General features: G+C 42.4%; 1 protein-coding gene across 1 annotated transcript in view; it reads right to left on the bottom strand.

The window, feature by feature from the left end:
- Positions 1 to 8,737: 8,737 nt before the first annotated feature.
- Positions 8,738 to 25,344, bottom strand: part of ccdc169 (coiled-coil domain containing 169) — a 101,753-nt gene continuing 85,146 nt past the window's right edge. The window contains exons 7-8 of the mRNA XM_078545309.1: positions 14,166 to 14,233; positions 8,738 to 8,948 (exon numbers count right to left, since the gene is read on the bottom strand). Of these exons, the coding sequence (XP_078401435.1) occupies positions 8,846 to 8,948; positions 14,166 to 14,233 (171 nt within the window). The 3' untranslated portion in view covers positions 8,738 to 8,845. The remainder of the gene's footprint in view (positions 8,949 to 14,165; positions 14,234 to 25,344) is intronic.

Here is a 25,344-nt window from a genome sequence, read left to right as displayed (position 1 = left end):
GAGAAATTGAGACGACCGATGTCACACCGACAGTTTTCAATGAAAAGATCAAGAGCAAGTAAGAGGCCAGAGGGAGGGGTCCAGATGGAGGGAGAATACTGGAGGCAGGTGAAAGGATCCGTTGAACAGGGGGAGGACTCCTGCCCAAAGAAATGAGCACGGAGACGAAGGCGGAGGAAGAAGAGTTCAGCAGCATGCCGAGCCCGGAATTCATTGAGGTGAGGGTGTAAGGGCATGAAACTGAGTCCTTTACTGACTGCTGAACATTCAGCATCAGAGAGGGGAAGGTCAGAGGGTATGGTGAATACACGACAAGGGCTGGGGTTAGAAAACGGGATGGGGTTAGAAGACGGGATGGGGTCAGAAGACAGGATGGGGTCAGAAGACAGGATGGGGTCAGAGGGACGGGAAGGGGTGGCGGGTCCTGGATGGGTGTTGGTATGAATGAGTTGTTGGAGCTTGCGTTCCTTAGTGCCTGAAAGGAAGAGATAAAGTTTCTTGTTAAGCCATCAGATGAGATGAAGAATAAAATGAAACTAGGGACAAGGACAGCTTTGAGATAGGGCAAGTCAGTGCTGCTGGAGGGAGAGGTCGAGTGTGTTCATATGGCGGCGCATGGCACTGAGTGTGGATCTCAGGATGCAGGCCATATCCCTTAATTGTTTCAAAATTGTGGTAAGCAAGAACATAAGAACTAGGAGCAGGAGTAGGCAATTCAGCCCCTCGAGCCTGCCCCACCATTCCTGCCCTCTCCCCATAACCTTTCAATCCGTTACTAATTAAAAATCTGTCTATCTCCTCCTTAAATTTACTCAGCGTCCTGGCATCCACTGCACTCTGAGGTAGTGAATTCCACAGATTCACGACCCTTTGAGAAAAGTAATTCCTCCTCATCTCTGATTTAAATCTACCACCCCTTAGCCTAAAACTATAGCCTCTCATTCTAGAATGCCCCACAAGGGGAAACATCTGCTCCATGTCTACTTTGTCTATCCCCTTTAGCATCTTATATACCTCAATTATATCTTCTCTTATCCTTCTAAACTCTAGCAAGTATAGGCCTAAACTGCTCAATCTCTCCTCATAAGACAAGCCCCGCATCTCTGGAATCAATCTAGTGAACCGCCTCCAATGCAACTACATCCTTCCTCAAGTAAGGAGACCAAAACAGTACCCCAGGTGCGGTCTCACCAATGCCTTATAAAGTTGCAACAACACTTCCCTATTTTTATACTCTATTCCTTTAGCAATAAATGCCAAAATTCTATTTGCCTTCCTTATTACCTGCTGTACCTGTATACTAGCTTTCAGCGATTCATGCACGAGGACACCCAGATCCCTCTGCACTGAAGCATTCTGAAATTTCTCCCCATTTAAATAATAAGTCGCCTTTTTATTCTTCCAACCAAAATGGATAACCTCACACTTACCCACGTTAAACTCCATCTGCCAAATTTTGGCCCATTCACCTAACCTGTCCATATCCATTTGTAAATTTCTTATTTCTTCATTGCAACTTACTTTCCCACCTATTTTGGTGTCATCTGCAAATTTAGCTATTGTACCTTCTATCCATGAATCCAAGTCATTAATATAGATTGTTCATACTTGGGGCCCAAGGACCAAACCCTGTGGCACCCCACTAGTTACAGCTTGCCATCCAGAAAAAGACCCATTTATCCCAACTCTCTGCTTTCTGTTTGTTAGCCAATCCTCTATCCAAGCTAATATATTACCCTTAACTCCATGTGATCTTATCTTGTGTATTAATCTTTTGCGTGGCACCTTATCAAAGGTCTTCTGGAAGTCCAAATATACCACATCTACAGGATCCCCATTATCCACTTTGCTTGTCACATCTTCAAAGAACTCTAGCAAATTAGTTAAACATGATTTACTCTTCATAAAACCATGCTGACTCTGACGGATTGCATTTTGACTTTCCAAATGCCCCATTACTACTTCCTTAATAATGGATTCCAACAATTTCCCAATGACAGACGTAAACTAACTGGTCTATAGTTTCCTACTTTCTGCCTCCCCACTTTTTGAATAAGGGCGTTATATTAGCATTTTTCCAATCCACTGGAACCTTTCCAGAATCCAGGGAATTTTGGAATATTATAGCCAATGCATCCACTATCTCTGCTGCCACTTCCATTAAGACCCTGGGATGTAGGCCATCAGGTCCTGGGGACTTGTCACCCTTTAATCCCAATAGTTTTCTCAGAAGCACTATCTTGGATAAATGCTTTGACTGGTTGTAATTCACATTCTTGTATTGAATGTATTCTGAGGATTTCAGCTCTTGTGAACAAAATTTAACTTAACAGCAATATCTTAAATATAAATTACCCCAAATGCTTTCTGAGCACAATAGTCAAACATTCCCGACTAAAACTGCACTGATAACTGCTGAAGTTAATGTAAAATATTTTAAAAGTACTTCGATATGCACTTGAACTGCCCCGTCACCTACAAGGCTATGGACCAAGAGTTGGAAACTGGAGTTAGCCTGAATGGCTACTTGTTGGCCAACATAGACACAGGCTGAATAGCCTCCTACCATGCTATAAATTTTTATAATTCTATGAAACAAATGTTATATATTATGTAGGCCAAATAGCTTATCTGAGATTGACAGGCTGTTGCTGCTTATTCAGGAGATCAGCACACAGGTAATCATACTCGCTGATATTGCCATATTACAGCTCACCTGCTTTGGTCATTGGTTTCAAGGCTTTCCTAACTGTTGATGCTGATTTTGCATAGCTTGGACTGAGATGTGTTCTTGACTTTCTTAGGTTTGTTTTTTCAAAACAGCAGTAAACCGATGTACTACAAACAAGCTGACAAGGGAAATGGCAGTAAAAACCCATTTCAAAGCTGGCAAAGGGCCAACGGAGTAAGGTCAGTGTTCTTTATTTTAGGAATGATACAAAATACTTTACTTGTAGTGTATTGAAAATTTCACTGTACATTTTGCCCACTTGAGGCTACCATACACACTTGTACCAGCAGAGGGAATCTGCTAGCAAGAAATAATAAAGGATCAATGTTTAACAGCTTGTGCAGTTCTAATTCTAAATGCCTCTGTCTCAGGAATTGCATAACTATCTCATCAATTTCTATTTGCATTTAACAGCTGTCAGTTTATTAGCAACAACCACTGTTTACTTCATGTTTTTTGTTAAATTACAGGATAATGTAACATTCATGCTTATGCTTGGTTTAGATTTGTGATATTTGGAATTTCATTATATGCTAGTACTGATTACATTGTCCTGTTCCAGGTCAAAAGAATTGCAGAAAGTAAAGATTCAGGATCTTTATATCTTGAAATGTGAATATCCCGTCTATGTTAAGATAGTAGCTGAAACATTTTCTGAAGTTTTCTACTCCTAACAAGAATCAGTGGTCCTACTATGTGGATACCTCACAAATTAGATAACTGTAAAAGTGATATAACACCTCACAAATTGGGTAACTGTAAAACTGATATAACTAATCTTCAGAAAGAAGCCATCATATACTACAGAATGTTAATTGGGCAGAAATTATACATCTGCCATCTTGGTAACAGTAAAATGCTTTAAATGCATTTGGTAGAAAATTAACAGGCCAAAAATAGATTAAGCTCATTTCAATTCATTAAGTGGTATCCTAACAAAATGTGAGATATGATCACAAATAAATGAAACAGCTAACAGGACGTAACCAAGTCATCAGACTACCAGGCCCAGAAACAGGGTAGAATTTTAGGCAACGGAATTTTACGTTCCCGCCGAAGTCAATGGAGTTTAGAATAGCTCGTCGCATTTTACAGCCCTGTCCCCGCCGTTGGTAAAATTCTGGCCACCGTTTTGCAGACCAAACTCCGGATTTCTCCAACCACCACCGTTTGCCCTCTTGGCATCTACCCTGATCTAGCTACTGTTCACTTCAAATCCATTTTCTCTTTCAATCCACTTTTGCTGCCCATAGAACTCAAGATCAGGTTGTACTCTTACCCTCAAGTTTGAGTGTGCAGCTATGTATGGCATGGTGCTTTGATTCATTTCAGCATGGGAAGCACTCCCTCCATTCCTTGGTTAAATTAAAAACATGCAACAGACTTATTAATTGTTCTAATTAAAGAGCTCACCATTCACCCTTTCAAATCAGATTACAATACATCGCCTTTCCCTCTCTTTTATGGTAGAACCTTCAGTCATATTACACTTTGGAATTCTGTCACTAATTTTCCTGCATGTCTCCCCACCTTTCAAAGCCTCCTGAAAACAAGCCCCTTTGATTGCAATTTTGGTCTTCTTTATTGCTTCCCAGTCCTGCTTGGGTCTAATATTCAACTGTGCCTTGGAACAGTTTGCTATGTAATGATACGCTGTAAATACAGGTTGTTGCTAAGGAGCAAGTACGTAATTTAAGAGGATATGCGCTGGTAACTTAAAACCTAAATAGTGTTACAAAAGTAAGCATTAAAAAGCAATGAAATGAATCCTGAAATAACGCAATTACATTGAATACAAAAGCAAGCTGAGGATTACAAGCCAAATATTGGGGAAGAAAAAAAAATTAAAAAGAAATCGATAGGAAGAGCAAACAAAATTCAAATAATCAATGGCTAGTAAATTAAACAAATCAGCAATGACTTACTTAATAAATCCTTTGTCCAACATATATCCATTAATTGTATGTGGCAAAATGTGCAGCCAAAAATCCAAAGGGCTTTCACAGGAACATTAGAAAAAAAAATGGCACCAAGCCACATAGAAGTATTAGGGTAGAGGACCAAAACGTTGGTCAAAGACATAGGTTTCAAAGAGCATCTTAAAAGAAGAAAAGACATGTAGAGAGGCGAGTGGATAGGGAGAGTGGTAGATGACTTAACTGGCTGCATTACTTATCAATATCTGGCCAATCAGGGATATGATCTGGTTAAGCTCTTCCCCCCTGTGTCTGACAGACACAGGGTACAAAAGAAAATGGAAAATGCTAGAATCCATTATCAAATAAGTAGTAGTAGAACATTTAGTAAATCATAATACAATCGGGCAGAGTCCACATGGTTTTGTGAAAGGGAAGTTGTGTTTGATTTATTCATTAGAGTTCTTTAAGGATTTAACAAGCAAGGTGGATAATAGGGAACCAGTAGATATAGTGTATTTGAATTCCCAAAAGGCATTTGGTAAGGTGCCACATAAAAGATTGCTACACAAGATAAGAGCTTAAAATGTTGGGGGTGATATATTAACATGGAGAAAAGACTGGCTAACTAACAGGAAACAGAGTTGGGATAAATGGGTAACTTTCAGGAAACTGTAACTAGTGGAGTGCCACAGGGATCAGTGCTGGGGACTCAACTAGTTATGATCTATATTAATGATTTGGATGAAGGGATGGGCTGTATTAGCCAAATTTGCTGATGATACAAAGATAGGATAGCAAGTTGTGAGGGCGACATGAAGAGTCTACCGGGGATATAGATAATTGAGTGGACAAACAAATTGGCAGATGGAGTTTAATGTGGGAAAATGTGAGGTTGTCCGCTTTGGTGGGAAGAATGAAAAAGGCAGAATATTATTTAAATGGAGAGATGCTGCAGAATGCTGTGGTACAGAGGGATGTGCATGTCCTTTTACATAAATCACAAAATTCAGCACGCAGGTAGAGAAAGTAATTAGGAAGACAAAGAGAATGTTGGCCTTTATTGAAATGGGGATGGAGTATAAAAGTAGCAAAGTTTTGCTACAACTGTACAGGGCATTGGTGAGACCACATCTAGAGTACTCTGTACAGTTTTGGTCATCTTACTTAAGGAGGGACATACTTGCATTGAAGGTTCACTAGGTTGATTCCTGGAATGAGGGTTTTGTCTTATGAGGAAAGGTTAGCAGGTTGAGCCTATACTCATTGAAGTTTAGAATAATGAGAAGTGATTTTATTGAAACATATACAATTCCGAGGGGGCTTGACAGGATAGATGCTGAGAGGATGTTTCCCTTCGTGGGGGGATCCAAAATGAGGGGGTATGGTTTAAAAATATGGGGTCTACTATTTAAGATTGACAGGAGGAGGAATTTCTTCTCTGGGGGTCATTAGTGTTTGGAATTCTCTTCCCAGCAAACAGTGGAGGCCGGGTCATTGAATATATTCAAGGCTCAGTTACACAGATTTTTGATAGTGTTACGATCCCAGTTAATACCAGACAAGTCAGATTCCAGGGGGAACCTGGCTTGATAGATCCTAACTTTTTTTTGAAACAGTGGAGGAAAGTTACTGAACAAATTCACAGGAGTCTGATAACACAAAGAATAAAACATTTAAGAAACAAGAAAAATGAACTATATTAAACCAGACAAAAAAAGGTTGGAAATATCTCAATACAAACACAAGAAAATGATTCAAATATTCACTATTCCTTCACACCAGTTATACCTTTACAGACACTTACAACTTCAGAAAGATAAAACAATTTACAATCTCTATCTTATGCTCTAATATTCAGTGTAAGTATGCAGTACATGTGAATTAACTGGCAAACTGTGGTCAGACGCCAAATTAAATGACAGATGCGACCAAAACAGATTCTATGGATTTCTCAACAACCCGCCCAGACATTTGTCACACCATGAGCCAACCAGTCTCACTGAAACTCTATCTTTCTCACAAGGGTTTCCAATCTCCACATTCGAAGATCTAGCCTTTGAATTCTCTCCAAACGTCGCTCCCACTTTGACAGCTTCAATACGGATCCACCTCCAGGGTCTCAATCTTGTCTCCTGAGATTCCTCTTTCCTGGCTCTCCGAGAACACTCAAGCTTCACCTTCCAAGCACATTTTCAAATCTTCAGCCATGCCAAGCAGAACACCTCTGCTCCAAAAGGGTACCTTTGCCCTTACAGCCTGCAGCATGGAGTCACTAACCTTTGGTCACCTTCTCAGATCTTCTGGGCTTCTCAAGAGCCCACTTTGCTTCAAATCTGCTCCCTGCAGCACTCTCTTTAACTTGGAGCCTTTTTCTCTGCTTCTGTCTTTATCTTGACTCAGTGGGATCTATCTCTGATCCCTTTCTATGTCCCTGCCTGAGACTTTCTTTTGGGGCCTCTTCCTGTCACACTCCCTGGTTTGGAGCTGTCTTCTTGGTTTAGGACCTTCTCCGTGTTCCCCCCGCTGTATCCTACTCCCTCGGGCACTTCTCTTGAATGGCACTCTGGTTCAGGCAACCTGACCTCCAGTTTCAAGCCATTTCACTTCTTTGCTTCCTTTTCTTCTGCCTGAAGGCGGCAAAATGCTGACTGCATGTGCGCAGGGCCAGTTCCCAACCTGAAGAACAGAAAAATACTTACTGCGCATGTACAGCCATCTCCTGGTTGCGCATGCGCGAAAGGCACAAACTACATTAAAAAAAAGTGAACAACTCGTGTGCAGGGCCGGTTCCCAGCATAAAGATGTGAAGACAAATGAACTGCATATGTGTGGCCACTTTTGGGCTGGCACATGCGCAGAAGGCCTGAGGCCCACTGGGAACTGGAGTTTCTGGCCTTCAACTGCCGATCTAAAGCTAATGTAAGTTTTTGGATTTCCTAAGAATTGATAAGGGAGTCAAGGGTTATGGGGCTCTGCAGGCAGGAAAGCGGAGTTGAGTCCACAATCAGATCAACCACGATCTTATTGAATGGTGAAGCTGACTGGATGGGTCAAATAGCCTACTCCTGCTTCTAATTCAGATGTCCTTATCCACATCTTTGTGGAGTCTGCTAACAAAAGCAAATAGGCCTTAGCAGTTTATCTAAAGAATGGAGTGAACTAGGCTCAGTGCAAATGTTGATTTGACTTATTGCTAAAAACAAATATCTTTACTGTAACGGAGGTACTATTCTATTTTAAAATGGGCTGATGTCTCCATTAAAATAGATGAAAAAATAAATTTGTAAAGATCTATTAAATCACCATAGGCCTGTACAATAAGACTAGAAATTGTGCTGTTCAAGATAAAACAAGATGTTTTCCTGAAATAAAGCCCCAAAATAATGACTCAGCAGGGATACTGCCACAATAATGATTCCTTATTGTGAAACCTACAATTATTTTTAACAGGAAGCAAAGTTGAATTGATAAAAATGATTTGTAAGCAAACAGAAAGAAGCTGCATTTATATAGATCTCAGGATGTCCCAATGCACTATGTCCCATAGCCGCTGAACTATTTTGAAGATGCGCTGTCAAAATGCAGGGAAAGACTGCAGCCAGTTTGCACACAAGTAACAGATAATCTGTTTTTGGTGTTGTGAGTCGAGGGAGAAATGTAGGTCAGAGTAGAATGCCAAGAAAAAACCCCAGTTCTTCTTTGAATAATGCCATGGGACTATTTCATATGCACTCAAGAGGTAAACACTGCTTCAGTTTAATGTCTGAAGTGAAGGATGGCCGATTTGCCAGTGCTGCACTCCCATGGCACTAAAAGGCTCGAATCTTTGCAGTGAGGCTTAAACCCATGACTTTGTGACTGAGTAGTGAGAGTCCTGCCACTGTGCTAAATCTGCTACTTATTCATCCAACATTCCAGCAGCTCGTCCAGGGAAACATTTAAGGGGAAAGATTAATAGAAATTTGGTGAAAATTTTAAGTATGAATACAATCATTAAAAATCACTACACTAAGTCAACCTATTGAATTTTAACTATGTACAAACCATTATTCTGGTCCAATTAAACCAAATATATCTCTAATTTAGATTAGCGACAATTGAATTAATCCTTCTAAAATTAGGACATAAATACTGTAAATAGCAGGTTTCTCTGACACATATAACCCCATGTCTGTTCCATAATAATATTCTAACATCAGCGCTTCAATTTCGGAAGCTGTTTCAACGCTGCAGTCTTTTTAATTGGTCCTTTCTTGAGATCTAAAATCCTTTGAGCAGTAGGCACATTGTACTTTTCCCTGAAAGAAACATAATTGTCTGTTAGTTATTTGTCTGGAAAACATTCACCAGCTGCAACAATTTAAGACTGTTAGATTATGCAAAACTCACTGTTCAATACATAATTTTTTTCATTTGAAACAAAAGCACAACATAGAAAATTATGACATCTATCTGGGGTGCTTTTTTATATTTGGTTTCAGCTTTAAACTCATGTTATACCTGAGAGGGGAAATTTTCTTCTTTGCTTCTGGGACTATTATGAACCCCAGACTTACCTCATTGGAGAGCGGGAGCTCCAAACCCCAACAGGACCTCAAGAGTTTTTGCATGTGCACAGACGAGGAGCGGGCAGCCCACGTGCAATTCAACAGTGTATGTTCTTTGGGCCGAGGACAGGCCCATCGCACCCGCACGGAGTAAAACGGTGCAAAAACTCTTGTCATGCGACTGGGAGCAGAGCACCATTAAAGACAAGTGTCCCAGGAAGGGGACAGGGAGAGTGGACAGGGAGAGGTCTGAAAGGGAGAGGGGACAAGGAGAGGTGCCAAAAAAAAGTCCCAGGTAGGGAACAGAGACAATTGCAAATTGTTTTATCTTTTTGATCTTGTATAATTAAGTTTATTTTTGTTTGTTCAAAACCCATGGAATCTTGACACTTTATTCACTGAGCAAGCGTCTTGAATCTCAAACTCCGTCTACTTTACTTTAAACAAAATGTTATTGGTCCTTAACCAAATCTTACCAAAAACTTGGGGGTCTGATCAAGGATCATAACTTAAATTGGGGGCTCTTGTGGAATTTCAAACCCACAGACAAATACGAGTGCTGGTACTTGCTGAGGTTAAGGTTGATAAGATTTCCAAAGTGAATTTTACTATACTGATTGAAAAGCAGAATGGGTTTGTCAATTGCTATGACTTTTCTGGAGAGGGAAGATTTCTCCCTGAGAGATTTGCAACAACTAACCAAGACTAGGTTAATCTGCATTAGCAGAAGAGCTGGAGTTAGAGGTGAAAGCAGACATAATTGAGGTAATAGCACAGCATCTGGGACTGAAAGAAGAAAATGACGATCCTGATAGTAATTCAGTTGAATTTGCTAGAATTCAGTTGCAGATGAAGCAGCTTGAGATAGAATAAGTTAGAGAAAAGCAGCATCTTGAAATTGAAAAAGAAAAAGAAATGAAAATGCTTGAATTGGAAGAAAAAGAAAAGTAAAGAGCAAAAGAAATGGAACTGCAAAAGCTTGAATTTGAACATCAGAGGAAGAAAGAAATCAGACAGCATGAACTGGCTAGAGAAAAGCTTAGGTTACGGGATGAGAGAGATTCTAGTAGTTTGGATGAGGAATCAAGTCCCATTCTGAGCTTTGATATAACAAAAAATCTTTCCCAATGCCTAAATCCACGTAAGGCAGAGCTGAAAGGTATTTGAGAGGCTCTGAAGAAGGGTCATGCAGACCCATAACGCTAACTCCGTTTCTCTCTCCACGTATGCTGCTAGATCTGCTGAGTTTTTCCAGCATTTTCTGTTTTTGTTTCAGATTTCCAGCATTCTCAGTATTTTGCTTTTGTCTGAGAGGTATATTATCTCGTTTGAAAATGTGGCTACAAAGTTAAAGTGGCCAAAGGATACATGGACTCTCATTTCACAAAGTATTTTGTTTGGGAAGGCTATCGATGTGTATCAGATGATGAGGATTGTCCCTAAAGCACATCAGCTGAAATTTTGAACTTTAAAGAAAAGGCCGAATGAAACGTAAAATTTGCTAGGGAGAAAGAAATGTTGTTTAGCTTTAGGGAGAAGGCTGAAGCTATCCCAGTCAATAAAAATGATGTAAAGAAACCAGTATACTTTTATTGTCATAAGACAGGGCATCTCAAAGTCCATTGTTGGAAACGGAACAGTAAACCAGTTGCAGTAATAGGACTGCTTATGAAGTCTTTAGAAAAGGCTGTACCAGAAAGGGAAATAGGTGTTAAAACCTTAGCAATGGTACAAGTGGAACGTATTCCCTTAGAACCTACCAGAAAGGGGGCTATGGCTCAGGATAGTCACGGGAGTTCTTCCTTGACTACTACTAAAGTGAGTCAGGTTGATGGAGGTTTTAGAGGTTTTGTCAGCTGATATAGATGACTAAGCCCGTTGTGGGACAGGTACATTCAAGCTTATGTCCGTTGGACTTGGGGGTGTGAAGATGGGAGTCGTACTATGGGAGATGGAAATGGAAAAGGAAAACAGTGACTCATTTGCATGGGACAAATCATCATAAGTAGAGTTGAGGAATGGTTGAGCAAAAGACTGCTGTGGAGATATTGTAATAAGCAACTAAATATGAAGTGGTTGGGAATTTGAAACTGATTGTAAGCAATTTGAGGGGGAGCTTTTTCTACTGGCAGAAGTTGAAACAATGTGATGAGGTTGTGAGTGGCAAGTGAAACAGGAAAGTGATCAGAAATTGCCCTGTCTCAGCTCATCTGCTGCTGAAACCCTCATCCCTGTTTTTGTTACCTCTAGACTCAACCTTTTCAACGCACTCCTAGCTGGTCCCCCACATTTTATCCTTCGTAAACTTGAGGTCATCCAAAACTCGGCTGCCTGTGTCTTAACTTGCAGCAAGTCTCATTGACCTATCATTCCTGTGCTCAGTGACTCACTTTAGCTCCCTGTCAAGCAATATTTTGAATTTAAAATTCTCGTTCTCAATTTCCTCTATGACCTTTCCCCCCCCCCCATCTCTGTAGTCTCTTCCAACCCCACAACACCCGACCCATCTCCCCAAGATATCTGTGCTCATCTATTTATGCCCTCTTGTACATTCCTAATCATAATTGCTCCACCATTGCAAATGTAGATCCATTGTTTAAAAAGGGATCAAAGGAAATGCCAAACAATTATGGACCAGTTAGTCTTACATCGGTGGCGAGAAAATTAGTAGAATGAATCCTGAGAGATAGGATTAACTGTCATATGGAAAGGCACGGACTAATCAGGGATGGTCAGCATGGATTTGTTAAAGGAAGGTCTGGCCTCACAAATTTGATTGAATTCTTTGAGGAAGTGACAAGAAGGGTTGATGAAGGTAGTGCAGTGGATATTGTGTACATGGATTTTAGCAAGGAATTTGACAAGGTCCCACATGGCAGATTGGCCAGGAAAGTAAAAGTCCATGGGATTCAGGGTAATGTGGCAAACTGGATAAAAGGTTGGCTTTGTAACAGGAAACAAAGGGTAATGGTCGATGGATGCCCTTGTGAATGGAAAGTTGTCTCAAGTGGTGTTCCACAGGGCTCAATGTTGGGATCCTTGCTGTTTGTGTTATATATTAACAATTTGGACGTGAACATGGGGGGCACAATTGGGAAATTTGCAGACGACACAAAGATTGGCCGAGTAGTGGATAGTGTAGAGGATAGCCATAATCTCCAAAATGATATAGATGGGTTGGTGGAATGGGCGGTAAAGTGGCAGATGGGTTTTAACATGGAGAAGTGTGAGGTCATACATTTAGGGAGGTCAAACAGTTACAGAGATTACACAATAAATGGGAATATACTAAGAGGGGCAGATGAAGTGAGAGATCTTGGCGTACAAGTACACAGGTCCCTGAAGGCAGCAGTTCAAGTAGACAAGGTTGTAAAGAAGCCATATGGAATACTCTCCTTCATTGGCAGAGGTATAGAATATAAAAGTAAGGATATAATGTTGGAATTGTATAAAACACTGGTGAGGCCACAACTGGAGTATTGTGTGCAGTTCTGGTCATATTACAGGAAGGATGTAATAGCTCTGGAGAGAGTGCAGAGGAGGTTTACAAGAATGTTGCCAGGGTTAGAAAAGTGTAGCTATGAGGAGAGATTGGATAGGTTGGGGTTATTTTCCTTAGACCAAAGAAGGCTGAGAGGTAACTTGATTGAGGTGTACAAAATTATGAGGGGAATAGATAGAGTGGACAGGATAAAATTGTTTCCCTTGATGGAGAATTCTAGAACCAGGGGACATAGATTCAAGATAAGTGGCAGAAGGTGTAGGGGGGACATGAGGAAGAACTTTTTTATGCAGAGGGTAGTGGGTGTCTGGAATTCGCTGCCCAAGTTGGTGGTAGAGGCAGAAACTTTAAACTCTTTTAAAAAGTACCTGGATCTGCACCTAAAGTGCTGTAAGTTGCAGGGCTATGGGCCAGGTGTAGGAAGGTGGAATTAGAAATCCTTGGGATGGCATGGACAAGATGGGACGAATGGCCCCCTTCTGTGCTGTAACTTTTCTATGGTTCTATTGGTGAGTGTGCCTTTAGCTGACTAGGCCCCAGACTCTGGAATTCCCTCCCTACACCTCTCCACTGTGTTCGAATCCCGCCATGGTAGATGGCGGAATTTGAATTCAGTAAAAATCTGGAATTAAAAGTCTAATGATGAACATGAAACCATTCATTGCCAATTGTTGTAAAAACCCATCTGGTTTGCTAATGTCCTTTAGGGAAGGAAATCTGCTGTCCTTACTTGGTCTGGCCTACATGTGACTCCAGACCCACAGCAATGTGATTGACTCTTAAATACCCTCTAAACAAGGGCAATTAGGGATGGGCAATAAATGCTGGCCTAGCCAGCGACGCCCACATTCCGTAAATGAATAAAGAAAAAAGTTGTTCTTGTGGTTATTGATGACAGATGCCACTGGAGCATTGATGTGATGGCCTCTTAATTGACTGCCGCCAGTAAAATACCAACTGGAGTCCTGCCCCTTGTTCACATAGGCCTGGCTCCCACTTTTGGTCCTGACATCAGGATATCCTGCCCCTTGATAAAATTCTAGCCATGCTTTCAGCTACCCTTACCACCAGCACTTCCATGCTGCTCATTGATTTCAGTAAGCAGCTAGCTGCAGTACTTGTTGGAATTGATTTGACCTGCACCTTACCCTTTTACTATTTTCAATGTAAACCTAGAGGTAATATTCACCACATCCCAATTGCTTTCCTACCTCAGGTCAACTACTTAACCAGCTTTGTTACCCACAACCCTATATAGTACTGCAGCCACAACCCTATATAGTACTGCACCCTTTCTTGATGGTCATTACTCTTAACTCTTCCACTACTGTTTGGCGTTCATACTCTCTTGAGAAGTACTGCATATGATTTATTATATTAAGGGTGCTATTTAATGCACCTTCTTAGCCACAAACAAGTATGTTTATCTAGGAATAATTGGCAACACAAATCGATAAAATACTTACTTCAAAACATTCTTTTCTCTTGACCAAATTGCCTTCTGCTTCTTTGCTGTTTCAATCGATAAGGTTGTCTGAAGATCATTAATTTTTTTAAAAAATCAACATTTTGTTCAAAAATCCAAGAAAGTAATTGAAAACTCAAGACAACAATTGAATGACAATATTTATCCTTTTGAGTGCTGCTTACAGTACTCTACTTAATCCTAAAACAAAGTTATATATTTTAATTTTCTGTTTTAGACACAGAGACAAGACCAACAATAAGAACATACCAATATTTACTGCTTCTGCTCCCGGATTTTCAGAGTCTGGACCTTTAAAAATGGCAGATGGGACCTAGATTCAAAAAACCTGCCCCCTTTTCTCACAGATCCCATTTTCACCGGTAGGGGAAAGGGGTGAGCTGAGTTCAAACAGACTCCATTTCACTGCAGCAAGGGCCTTAACCTGAAGAGTGGGAGTCATGGGGGAGAATTTTCTGTCTGTCGGGCAGGCCGGTCGGGAGCAGGCACGGAGCTGATCACCGCCCATGATTGGCTGCGTGCCACCATTTTACATGGATGGGCCAATTAAGGCCCGCCCAGCGTGACATACAGCCAGTAGCGCTCAGCGCTACCTGTGTGGGCGGGGGGAGGAGGGAGAGTTGGGACCTGCACTCTTTCGCGCATGCGTGCGGCAGAGCCTAGCAATCTCCCTGAGGCACAGAGCTGCCTCAGGGAGATTAAGTTCAGATTGAAATTTTCTAATAAAGAGAGATAATGATTATTTAGACATGTCCCCTCAGATGACAGTGTCACATGAGCTGGGACGTGTTTGTCAATTTATCAGAATTTATTTAATAAAACCTTCAGGAAACCTCATCCCGCCTGTGGATGAAGTTTCCTGAAAAATGCGAAGGCCGCTTGGGCTCTTCGCCTGCCCGCCAACCTTAAGGCTGGATGGGCAGCGTTGATAAGTGCTTTAATTGATTTTTTAATGGCCTTAATAGGCCGTTGACAGTTTGGCCAGCACGCGCCTGCCGAATGTAATATCTAAATGGCTCGTGCTGACATCGAGACGCACACCCGATGTCACCACGTGTCATTTTACGCGTTGGCCTGTCGGGCCCACCCCCACACGCCAACATCAAAATTCTGGCCATAAATTTTAGAGCAGACGCAAATGCTCTTGAAGGGCAGATAAGGTCTGTAGAACTGTCATGACGTGAAGTTATTTAAATCCCCAGCCCTTCTAAAAATTTAAAAAAAAACTCAGGCTGTCCATGTCAGTGAGAGCTGAGAAAACTCTGTTCTAGAAGTTACAATGAGGAGTGATTTCTTCATTCAGAGGGCTGCGGATGTCTGGAATTCTCTATCCCAGAGGGCTGCAGATGTTTGGAATTCTCTATCCCAGAGGGCTGCGGATGTTTGGAATTCTCTATCCCAGAGGGCTGCGGATGTTTGGAATTTTCTATCCCAGAGGGCTGTGGATGTTTGGAATTCTCTATCCCAGAGAGCTGTGGATGTTGCATTGTTGAGTATATTTAAGACTGAGATGGACAAGAATTTTTGGTCTCTCAGGGAATTAAGGGATATGGGAGGGGCAGCAATGTGGAGTTAAGGCAGAAGATTAGCCATGAGCTTTGTTAAGATCCCAGCTGATGTTACTATTGGACAAGTCAGATCCTAGGGTGGAACCCCGCTTGATAGATCCTAACTTTTATTTTTTGTTTAGATACATGGAGAGTAGCTATTGAACAGAGTCACAGGAGTCAGCTGATGAACTTTTAACAAAAGAATAAAACGTTTATTAAAGAAAAGATGAACTACATTATAATACTCCTTCACCCACAACTATACCTTCACAGATATATACAAATGTGTAAGGATAACACAAGTTACAAAAGTGATCTTATACTTTAATGTTCACAGTAAGTACACAGTCCATGTAAACCAATAAGTAACCTGTAGTCAGACACACCACACTCTGAAACCAAGTGACAGATGCCACCTTAAACAGATGCTATGGATCTCTTATCATCTTCCCCCCCAAGTCACACCATGAGCCAACTGGTCTCATTGAAGACTATCTTTCACACAAGGCTTTACAATCTCCACTTTCCAAGAACTCACTCTGGAATCTTCTCCCACACTTTCTCTCGGACACCTTCCACAAGAGTCCACCTCCAGAGTTTCAAACTCTCCTTCCTCTCCCCTGGATCGCCACATGCATTCAAGCTTTCTTCTACGTACTTTCTCTCAAATGCTCAGCTGTGCCAACAGAATACCACTGCTTCACATGCCCATTGTAAAGAGTTACAGACCTTCAGCTGCCTCTTTGGACCTTCTGACATCTCACAAGACGTTTTTGCTTTAAATCTACTTCCTGTAGCTTTCCTTCTCTTTAAGCCTGAAGTTGGAGCCTTCCTCTCTGCTCCTTTCTTTCACTTCCACAGAACAGAACCTGTTTTAGATTTATGTCCTTGTCCTTTAACTAGACTGTCCTCTTAGGACCTTTCCTGTTCCATTCTTTGGCCTTAGGACCTTTTGGTTCTTTTGGGAAATCTACTGTCTCTGCAGTTCCCTCTCCCATTATCCATCCTTCTGGAATCCTGGCTTCAACTTCAATTTGGGACTTGATACCTGTCCAGTCTCTCCGGCGCGGCTTCCAACTGAACTCAAACTGCTTTTCTTTAGTTTTTCTGTGTGTCTGTGTGTTGGGGGGGCCTCTCTCTCTCTAGACCCCTGTTACTAGGCAACAGCACAGTTTTTTCCCTACTGTGTTGGCTTTAACTCTCCTTCAAGAGTCGTAAAAATCTCATTAGAAATGCAGGTATACAAACAGAGCTTTAAATCTGCTGTCTCCATTCAAAAATGAAACTAGATCCCAGGTTTCACTTTTTAACCCACAAATAGAAAAAATATAAATTTGAACTTAAATTTAGATATACCTTATTCCTAACATATCCAAGTACACACATAACTTACTTAAACTATCTCTATTTCTTAACATTGTACTGAATGGCAAAGCAGGCTCAAGGGCCAGTATGCTCTCCTCCTGCACCTATTTGTTGTGTTCTATCTGTAGAACCTCACATGCAGCATTTTCATGTTGATATACTGCAGGGTAAGGGGGACTGTTTATAATTTTCAATAGTCAGAAAATCCAAGCAGTTATCCTACACCCACAATAGTCTGATATGCCTTTCCTGCATGAGAGCTTGTCCTATTTGGCATCAAATGAATCATTAATTGGATTTGAGTTATTGTTCAATGTACATATTGAGATATCAAACACATTGGGTAGAATTTTAACTGCTAAGGTGCGGTGCGGTGCGGCGGCGGGGTGGGGGGGTGGCGGGGGAATGGCAGGTTTGGGTGTGGGAAGAGGATTAAATCCCTGAAAAGTGGTATCAAGCCTGGAACCTGACATGACCGTTCCCACCTCCAGCTTTAACCTGTTTGGGTTTTCAGGCGAGCGGGAAACCCCATTAAGCTGGTAAGTAATTGAAATATGAAAATAGGTGATTAACTGAGGATTTAACAGCCAGAGCATTGATTTCCCTGAGCTGTGTGGAGCTCCCCAGGGTCAAAAAGACAAGAGCATAGCAGGAATTTATTGTTCAATGAAACCGATAATGCTAGGAAGTCTTTAAAGTGAGCAATTACAAAGCTTGTGACCAGAATCAGTGACAGGCTTGTGCTCACAGGTCTTGTTCTGAGAGCTTGATTTCACTGCTTTGAAGGTGATTTCCAACTTTTTGGAAGTCATTTCGCCTGCCTTGAAGTATGCTCCTTCTGCTCTCAACTTCCCTGCTGTTAGCCTTCACTGCAGTATGGGAGCAACTTATGCAACAGTCGCATGGCCCTCTGATAAAGGGCAACAGGAGCCAATGGCAACAACATCAGCAGGAACCATCCCAACATCTCCACCAGCAGTACTAGCTGCAGCAAGAGCAGCAAAAACACCAAAATCAGCTGCCTTCTCCTCAACTGCTTACAGCTCCACAGGAGAGAGAGGATGGACACAGATAGAGCACCAGCACACAGAGGATGAGCTTCTCTGACATGATAGAGCAACAGTACCTCAGGAGGCTCAGGCTTTCACAGCAGATCATTGCTGACATCTGTGGCTTCTTGGAAGAAGACCTCCTTCCAAGAGGGTCAGTTTTTGGGTGTGCATTGCCAGTGGTCATCAGGGTCTTCACAGCTCTGAATTCCTTTACCTCTGGCTCTCTCCAGAGATCTGCTGGTAGCATCTCCAGGATCTCTCAATCTGCTGCCCATGATTACACCTCCAAGATCACTGATATCTTGTTCTCCAAGACTGCCACTTAGATCCACTTCATCACAGATGAGACCAGCCGAACACAGACAGATGTCGCTTTCACTCAGCGGCAGGGTTCCCACAGGTGCAGGCAGAAATTGATTGCACACACACGGCAATCAAGGTAACCCCAGAACAGCCTGGAGCCTTACATCAATCACAAGGGATTCCACTCCCTCAATATTCAGATCGTTTGTGACCACTGGAAAGTCATCATGGATCAAGATGGCACAAGATCGCTTGGGAGCTGCCATAATTCATTCATTCATTCTGCAGCAGTCACATCTCCCATAGGTTTTTGTTCTTCCACACAGTGTCAATGGCTGACTCCTTGGAGACAAGGGCTATCCTATGAGGTCCTGACTGAACCATATCAGTGAACCAGAGGTGAGATACAACAGGAACCGCATGTACACAAAGCCAACAATAGAGCACGCCACTGGGTTACTGAAGATGCAGTTCAGGCACCTTAGCAGATCTGGAGGCATCCTTCAATATGCCCTATCAAAGAGCTCCAGAATAATTGTGATCTGCTGCGTCCTGCACAACATTGCACTGCAGAGAGGAGTGGAGCTGCAGGAAGAGGAAGTAGAGGCCAAACATCCCAGGAGGTGGAGGAGGAAGAGGGGGAGGAGGAGGAGGTCAAGCCAGTTGTTGCCATGATGCCTGTAGCCGGTCATTTGGCTACCAGAGAAACCCACGACAGCCTCATACAGGCACACTTCATCTAATCAGAGTGTGTGAAGGCATTTGACAGGGCCATCAGAAATCCTCTGCCTCCCCACCCACCCACCCATCCATCCATCCCCCTGCACCCTCCACCAAACACAATTCATGCCAGTGGTCAACAATCTAACTGTTATATTCTTTTCATTTCCTCTTCATATAACCTGGTCATATCATTGCCATAAAAGCTACTGTCCAGGGTGAATTGGGGGAATGTGACAAAACAGGGGAATGAGCTACTGCCATGGGGACTTGAGGGGAATGAGTACTGAACAGCGGAATGAGAAATTCAAATAAAGTGTTTAATTCAATAAAAAAGAATTAACATATCCGTCTGGGCCAGTTCACTCAGTGGCCTATTGAATCTGATTCTCCATGCAGGTGGTTACTCTATCCATGAAGGTACAAATGCCTGAGACATCATGATATTCATGCTAAAAATGGACTCCTCCAATTTCTTTCTAAGGGTGTGCACTACCTCTGGAAATGACTGCTGCTCCACAAGTTCCCTTTTCTTGAACAACCACTGAGGCTCAATATCTATTTCCTGTTGGGCAGGAGATTCAACACGTGCTCACATGTGATCTACTCCTCACCATATGATAACCTAGCTATCTGTAATGCTGGACCCACTGAGGTCTGTGTCTCTGCACTGGCAAAGGTTATGCTTAAGTTATGACACCGAGTGGGTATGTACAACTTTCCCTGAGCAGGGTCGGGTTTTATAGGCTGTGTTTGCTGATGCCACGTTCCTCTCAAGTGCAGTGTCGATGCTAAACAAAGACAGAAAAAGACACAACATTGTTCTGGCTCCCTCCCGCTCCCCCAGCTCTCTTCGCCATTCCCTCCGCTCCCACAAAGCGGCACCTCCTTTTACTGCTTCACCCAGTTCCTTCCTCCTCTCTTCACCCTTTCTTCCCGCTTCCTAATTCCCCCTCGCCCCCGCTCTCCGCTCTCTTCGCCACTTGCCCCACCGCACCGTCTTCACTGCCTCCCCATTTGCCCCTGCCTCCCGCACTGTCTCCCTTCGCCGCTGCCTGCGCATAGTCTGACTCCCTTCAATTCTGACTCCCGCAGCGTCTGTCACCCTTCACTGCTGCCTCTAGCTTAAGTGTAATGGTTGATGGGGATCAATGGAAAGGTCAGCAGAGAATGGGTGGTGGGCAGTGAGAGAGAATGCCATACAGCTGAGAGCGGGAGGGTTACAGGAAGTGGAGAGCGGGTAGCGGCGCAACATAACGACTTAAGTGGCTAGAGAAACCACGCATGTGCCGGCAGACAAAGTGGGAGCCGGTTTTGGGATTTCCTTTTTCTGTTCAATAGTGGCAGAAGTTGCAGTGCTTATTTTAAACTGGTTGACACCTCTACAGCTAGTGGAAGGATAGGGTGGCATTTTATCATCATGGCAATGGCCCTGATGGTAGGCCCAAAAGCCGCAGTCAACTGAGGGTCTTCGGGCCACTTTTTAGGGGGGGTCAAGCAGCCAATTGGTTGCCAATTGGAGGGTGAGCAGCTCAGCAGTGCCACCAGCAGGGCTGCTGCTGGGACTACGCCTGGAAAAAGAGAATGCCATGGAAGGATGGCTCAAGTGAGGTGAAGGGAGTGGGAGGATTGGTGGTGCCATTGCTGCTGGATGGCTCCTCCATGGCTCAAAGTGTGCTTGAATAGGAGGGTCTACCAAGCCCACTGGCAGGCTGCAAGGGTCCACCAGGCAATCTTCCCACATGATGGAGGGCACATTCACCTCCAGGCCCTTGATTGGCCTTAAGTGTCAACTAGCCTTTGTGATTTGTAATTCCATGTTGTTGCTCGTGCAAGAATTGATCAAATTAATAAATTGCCAAAACCTAATTGAAAAATTACTGCATGCCAATTTTTTCTTTTTCATTATTAGGGAGGAGGAGGAAATACCAATGGATTGTTCCACCATTTGGACTACTCTTCCTATTTGTATGTGACCTGAGATTAATATTGTCCCATTTTACTCGTGCACCACATTTTAATCTTGAGTCTAATAACTCTGATCAGTAAGAAATAGAAGTCTGATTTGCTGAATGACCGATCTATGAGCCGATTTATGTTTCAGAGTGATGTTTAATTATGGCTATAAGAGTACAGAAGTAGTTTTGTGTTTTGCTTTTGGGTTAGCTGGAGGTCTGATGCACTGAAACTCATCACCATGCTTAAGAGTTTCTAACCAGTTAACAAAAACTCTACAAGGGTAGAATATGGTATATGCATTTCCTCCAAATAAAGACACACCCTACTTATCTAATTCCAGAACGCAAAGCCACAAGTTGATAAAAGCGCTGGCTCAAGAACTTCAAAGTGTGTGCAGGGGTTCTGCTGGGGTTTAACCAGCTAATACCACAGGATACATCAACATATATCACAGGTAAGTTCCCCGCTACTTGTCCAAAATTACATTACACTTAGGAGGAAGTGAACGTAATATAATAGAATTTACCCTGCAATTTGAGAGGAAAAAGCTGGAATCAGATGTAACAGTATTACAGTTGAATAAAGGCAACTACAGAGGCATGAGGGAAGAGCTGGCCAGAATTGACTGGGAGATGAGCCTAGCAGGAAAGACAGTGGAACAGCAATGGCAGAAATTTCTGGGAGTAATTTGGGAGACACAGCAAAAATTCATCCCTAGGAAGAAGAAGCATACTAAAGGAAGGACGAGAAAACCATGGCTGACAAGGGAAGTCAGGGGCAGCATAAAAGCTAAAGAGAAAGCATACAATGCAGCAAAGAGCAGTGGGAAACCAGGGGATTGGGAAGCCTACAAAGACCAACAGAGGACAACTAAAAAAGAAATAAGGAGGGAGAAGATTAAATATGAGGGTAAACTAGCCAGTAATATAAAAGAAGATTGCAAGAGTTTTTTTAGATATATAAAGGGTAAGAGAGAGGCAAAAGCGGACATTGGGCCGCTGGAAAATGACACTGGAGAAGTAGTAGTGGGGAACAAAGAAATGGCGGAGGAACTGAATAGTACTTTGCGTCAGTCTTCACGGTGGAAGACACGAGTAACATCCCCAAAGTTCAAGAGAGTCGGTGGGCAGAGGTGAGTATGGTGGCCATTACCAAGGAGAAGGTGCTAGGAAAACTGAAAGGTCTGAAGGTGGATAAATCACCTGGTCCAGATCGATTACACCCCAGAGTTCTGAAGGAGATAGCTGAAGGGATAGTGGAGGTGTTAGTGGTGATCTTTCAGGAATCACTCGAGTCAGGGAGGGTCCCAGAGGACGGGAAAATCGCTACTGTAACCCCCCTGTTTAAGAAGGGAGTAAGGCAAAAGACGGGAAATTACAGGCCGATTAGCCTGACCTCGGTCGTTGGTAAGATTTTAGAGTCCATTATTAAGGATGAGATTTCAGGATACTTGGAAGTGCATGGTAAAATAGGGCAAAGTCAGCATGGTTTCATCAAGGGGAGGTCATGCCTGACAAATCTGTTAGAATTCTTTGAGGAGGTGACAAGTAGGTTAGACAAAGGAGAGCCAATGGATGTTATCTACTTGGACTTCCAGAAGGCCTTTAACAAGGTGCCGCACAGGAGGCTGCTCAGTAAGATAAGAGCCCATGGTGTTAGAGGCAAGGTACTAGCATGGATAGAAGATTGGCTGTCTGGTAGGAGGCAGAGAGTGGGGATAAGGGGGCCCTTCTCAGGATGGCGGCCAGTGACTAGTGGAGTTCCGCAGGGGTCAGTGTTGGGACCACAACTTTTCACTTTATACATTAATGATCTAGATGAAGGAACTGAGGGCATCCTGGCTAAGTTTGCAGATGATACAAAGATAGGTGGAGGGACAGGTAATATTGAGGAGGCGGGGAGGCTGCAGAAGGATTTGGACAGGTTAGGAGAATGGGCAAAGAAGTGGCAGATGGAATACAATGAGGGCAAGTGTGAGTCATGCACTTTGGTAGGAAGAATAGAGGCATAGACTATTTTCTAAATAGGGAGAGAATTCAGAAATCTGGAGTGCAAAGGGACTTGGGAGTCCTAGTCCAGGATTCTCTTAAGGTTCACTTACATGTTGAGTCGGTAGTTCGGAAGGCAAATGCAATGTTGGCATTTATTTCGAGAGGACTAGAATGTAAAAGCAGGGATGTGCTGCTGAGGCTTTATAAGGCTCTGGTCAGACCACATTTAGAATGTTGTGAGCAATTTTGGGCCCCATATCTCAGGAAGGATGTTCTGGCCCTGGAGAGGGTCCAGAGGAGGTTCACGAGGATAATCCCAGGAATGAAAGGCTTAACATATGAGGAACGTTTGAGGACTCTGGGTCTCTACTCGATGGAGTTTAGAAGGATGAGGGGGGATCTGATTGAAACTTACAGAATACTGAAAGGCCTGGATAGAGTGGACGTGGAAAAGATGTTTCCATTAGTAGGAGAGACTAGGACCCGAGGGCACAGCCTCAGAGTAAAGGGAAGACCTTTTAGAACAGAGATGAGGAGAAACTTCTTTAGCCAGAGAGTAGTGAATCTATGGAATTCATTGCCACAGAAGGCTGTGGAGGCCAGGTCATTGAGTGTATTTAAGACCGAGATAGATAGGTTCTTGATTCGTAAGGGGATCAAAGGTTACGGGGAGAAGGCGGGAGGATGGGGTTGAGAAACTTATCAGCCATGATTGAATGGCAGAGCAGACTCGATGGGCCGAATGGCCTAATTTCTGCTCCTATGTCTTATGGTCTTAATAACAGGTATATCTGAAGAGCAACTACAAAGATGTCACCTCCCATAATCAGTGTATTGCAGAATTGGCTTACTCGCCGGTCATGAAAGGTTGATGTGGCTCCAAAATTTAATTGACAGTTATGTCACCTTGGAATCATCTCAATGACAAAAAAATGTTTTTGTTTATTCATTCATGGGTTGTGGGCATTGCTGACAAGGCGGGCATTTATTGCCCATCCGTAAACGCCCATGAGAATGAGGAAAAAAGGCAAAGCTTGTTTTCCACAGGTGGAATTGCCGAAAGTTGTCATTTCAACCAATTTAATCACTTACATTCTTATATAAAAGCATAAGACCTTTAGTGAAATTTGATTTTGGTGCATAAAAATTATTATATAGTGCTGACAACAAAAACTGTAGACAAGATGAAGAAAAGTCTGTTGTAGATAAACGTATAAGAATGGACGGAACTGGTAGCAAATTTCAACAAAGTTATGATCAGTGCTCACTGTTCAGTTTTTTTAATGCAATTTTTAAAAAACAAAACTACAGTATCGATGCGCGCATACATTATTTTTAACCGATAAAGATGTGTAATGTCAAAGAGCTGTGGAGCATGTAGCTTTAATTATTAAGCTAGAGGATGTGAAAGGTACTAATTAAGTTCAGTCCCATTGCTATTTAATTGTAGAAATTACAAGGAAATTAGCTTCCTTTTAACTCCTTCCTATTCAAAGGAGACACACAAAGCAGAAAGTTCTTTTTGAAAATAATGGGAATCCCCATGAATTTCTTGGTGCAAAATAGTTAACATAATACAGACTGGCACCATTTTTTAATTTGCTGCAACTAAGTACAGATATGGAGAGTGAAATGAGATAATGGAACTGAATACAGATGAATCTAGAGATTACCAACGGCAACTTCCAACCCTAAAATGTCATCTCATATGAGAGGATGGATTAAGTAATTGTTCACCTTAAAGTCATCAATTTTAGCAAACTGAATCCAAGTATGAAATTTTGCCCTCCGTTTTGATCTCTTTAGGAATCAATCAACTGATCACCAATAAGAATTACTTTGCAAATTCAGTGCTAATATACTTTTCCAGTATATTTTACAAGGAGGTAGATTTTACTGAAAACAACAATTATCTTAGGAACAGGCAAACTGAGCAAGGTAGCATGAGTTGGTACCAAATTAAAGGCTGAAGAAAAATTATTATTTAATTTTGGAAAGGTTTCAGAACATTGCAATTCAAGAATGTACCTACTGTGAGAATTGTTTTTAATGGCCCACATTTCATGGTCAATGGCAAAACAATTGCATTCACTGCTGATTGCGAAGAAAGCTGCCCATAGAGACCTCGCTATCTCAGTGGTGTGGATTTACCCTTTTCTGACGTTTGGTTGAATTTGGCGCCAAGTCAAAGGACCATTCAGGCATCCAGCAACAGCAGT

This window comes from Cetorhinus maximus, chromosome 7 (genome assembly GCF_964194155.1).
Source record: "Cetorhinus maximus chromosome 7, sCetMax3.hap1.1, whole genome shotgun sequence".
Taxonomy (NCBI): Eukaryota; Metazoa; Chordata; class Chondrichthyes; order Lamniformes; family Cetorhinidae; genus Cetorhinus; species Cetorhinus maximus.
This window is presented reverse-complemented; position numbering and strand designations above follow the sequence as displayed.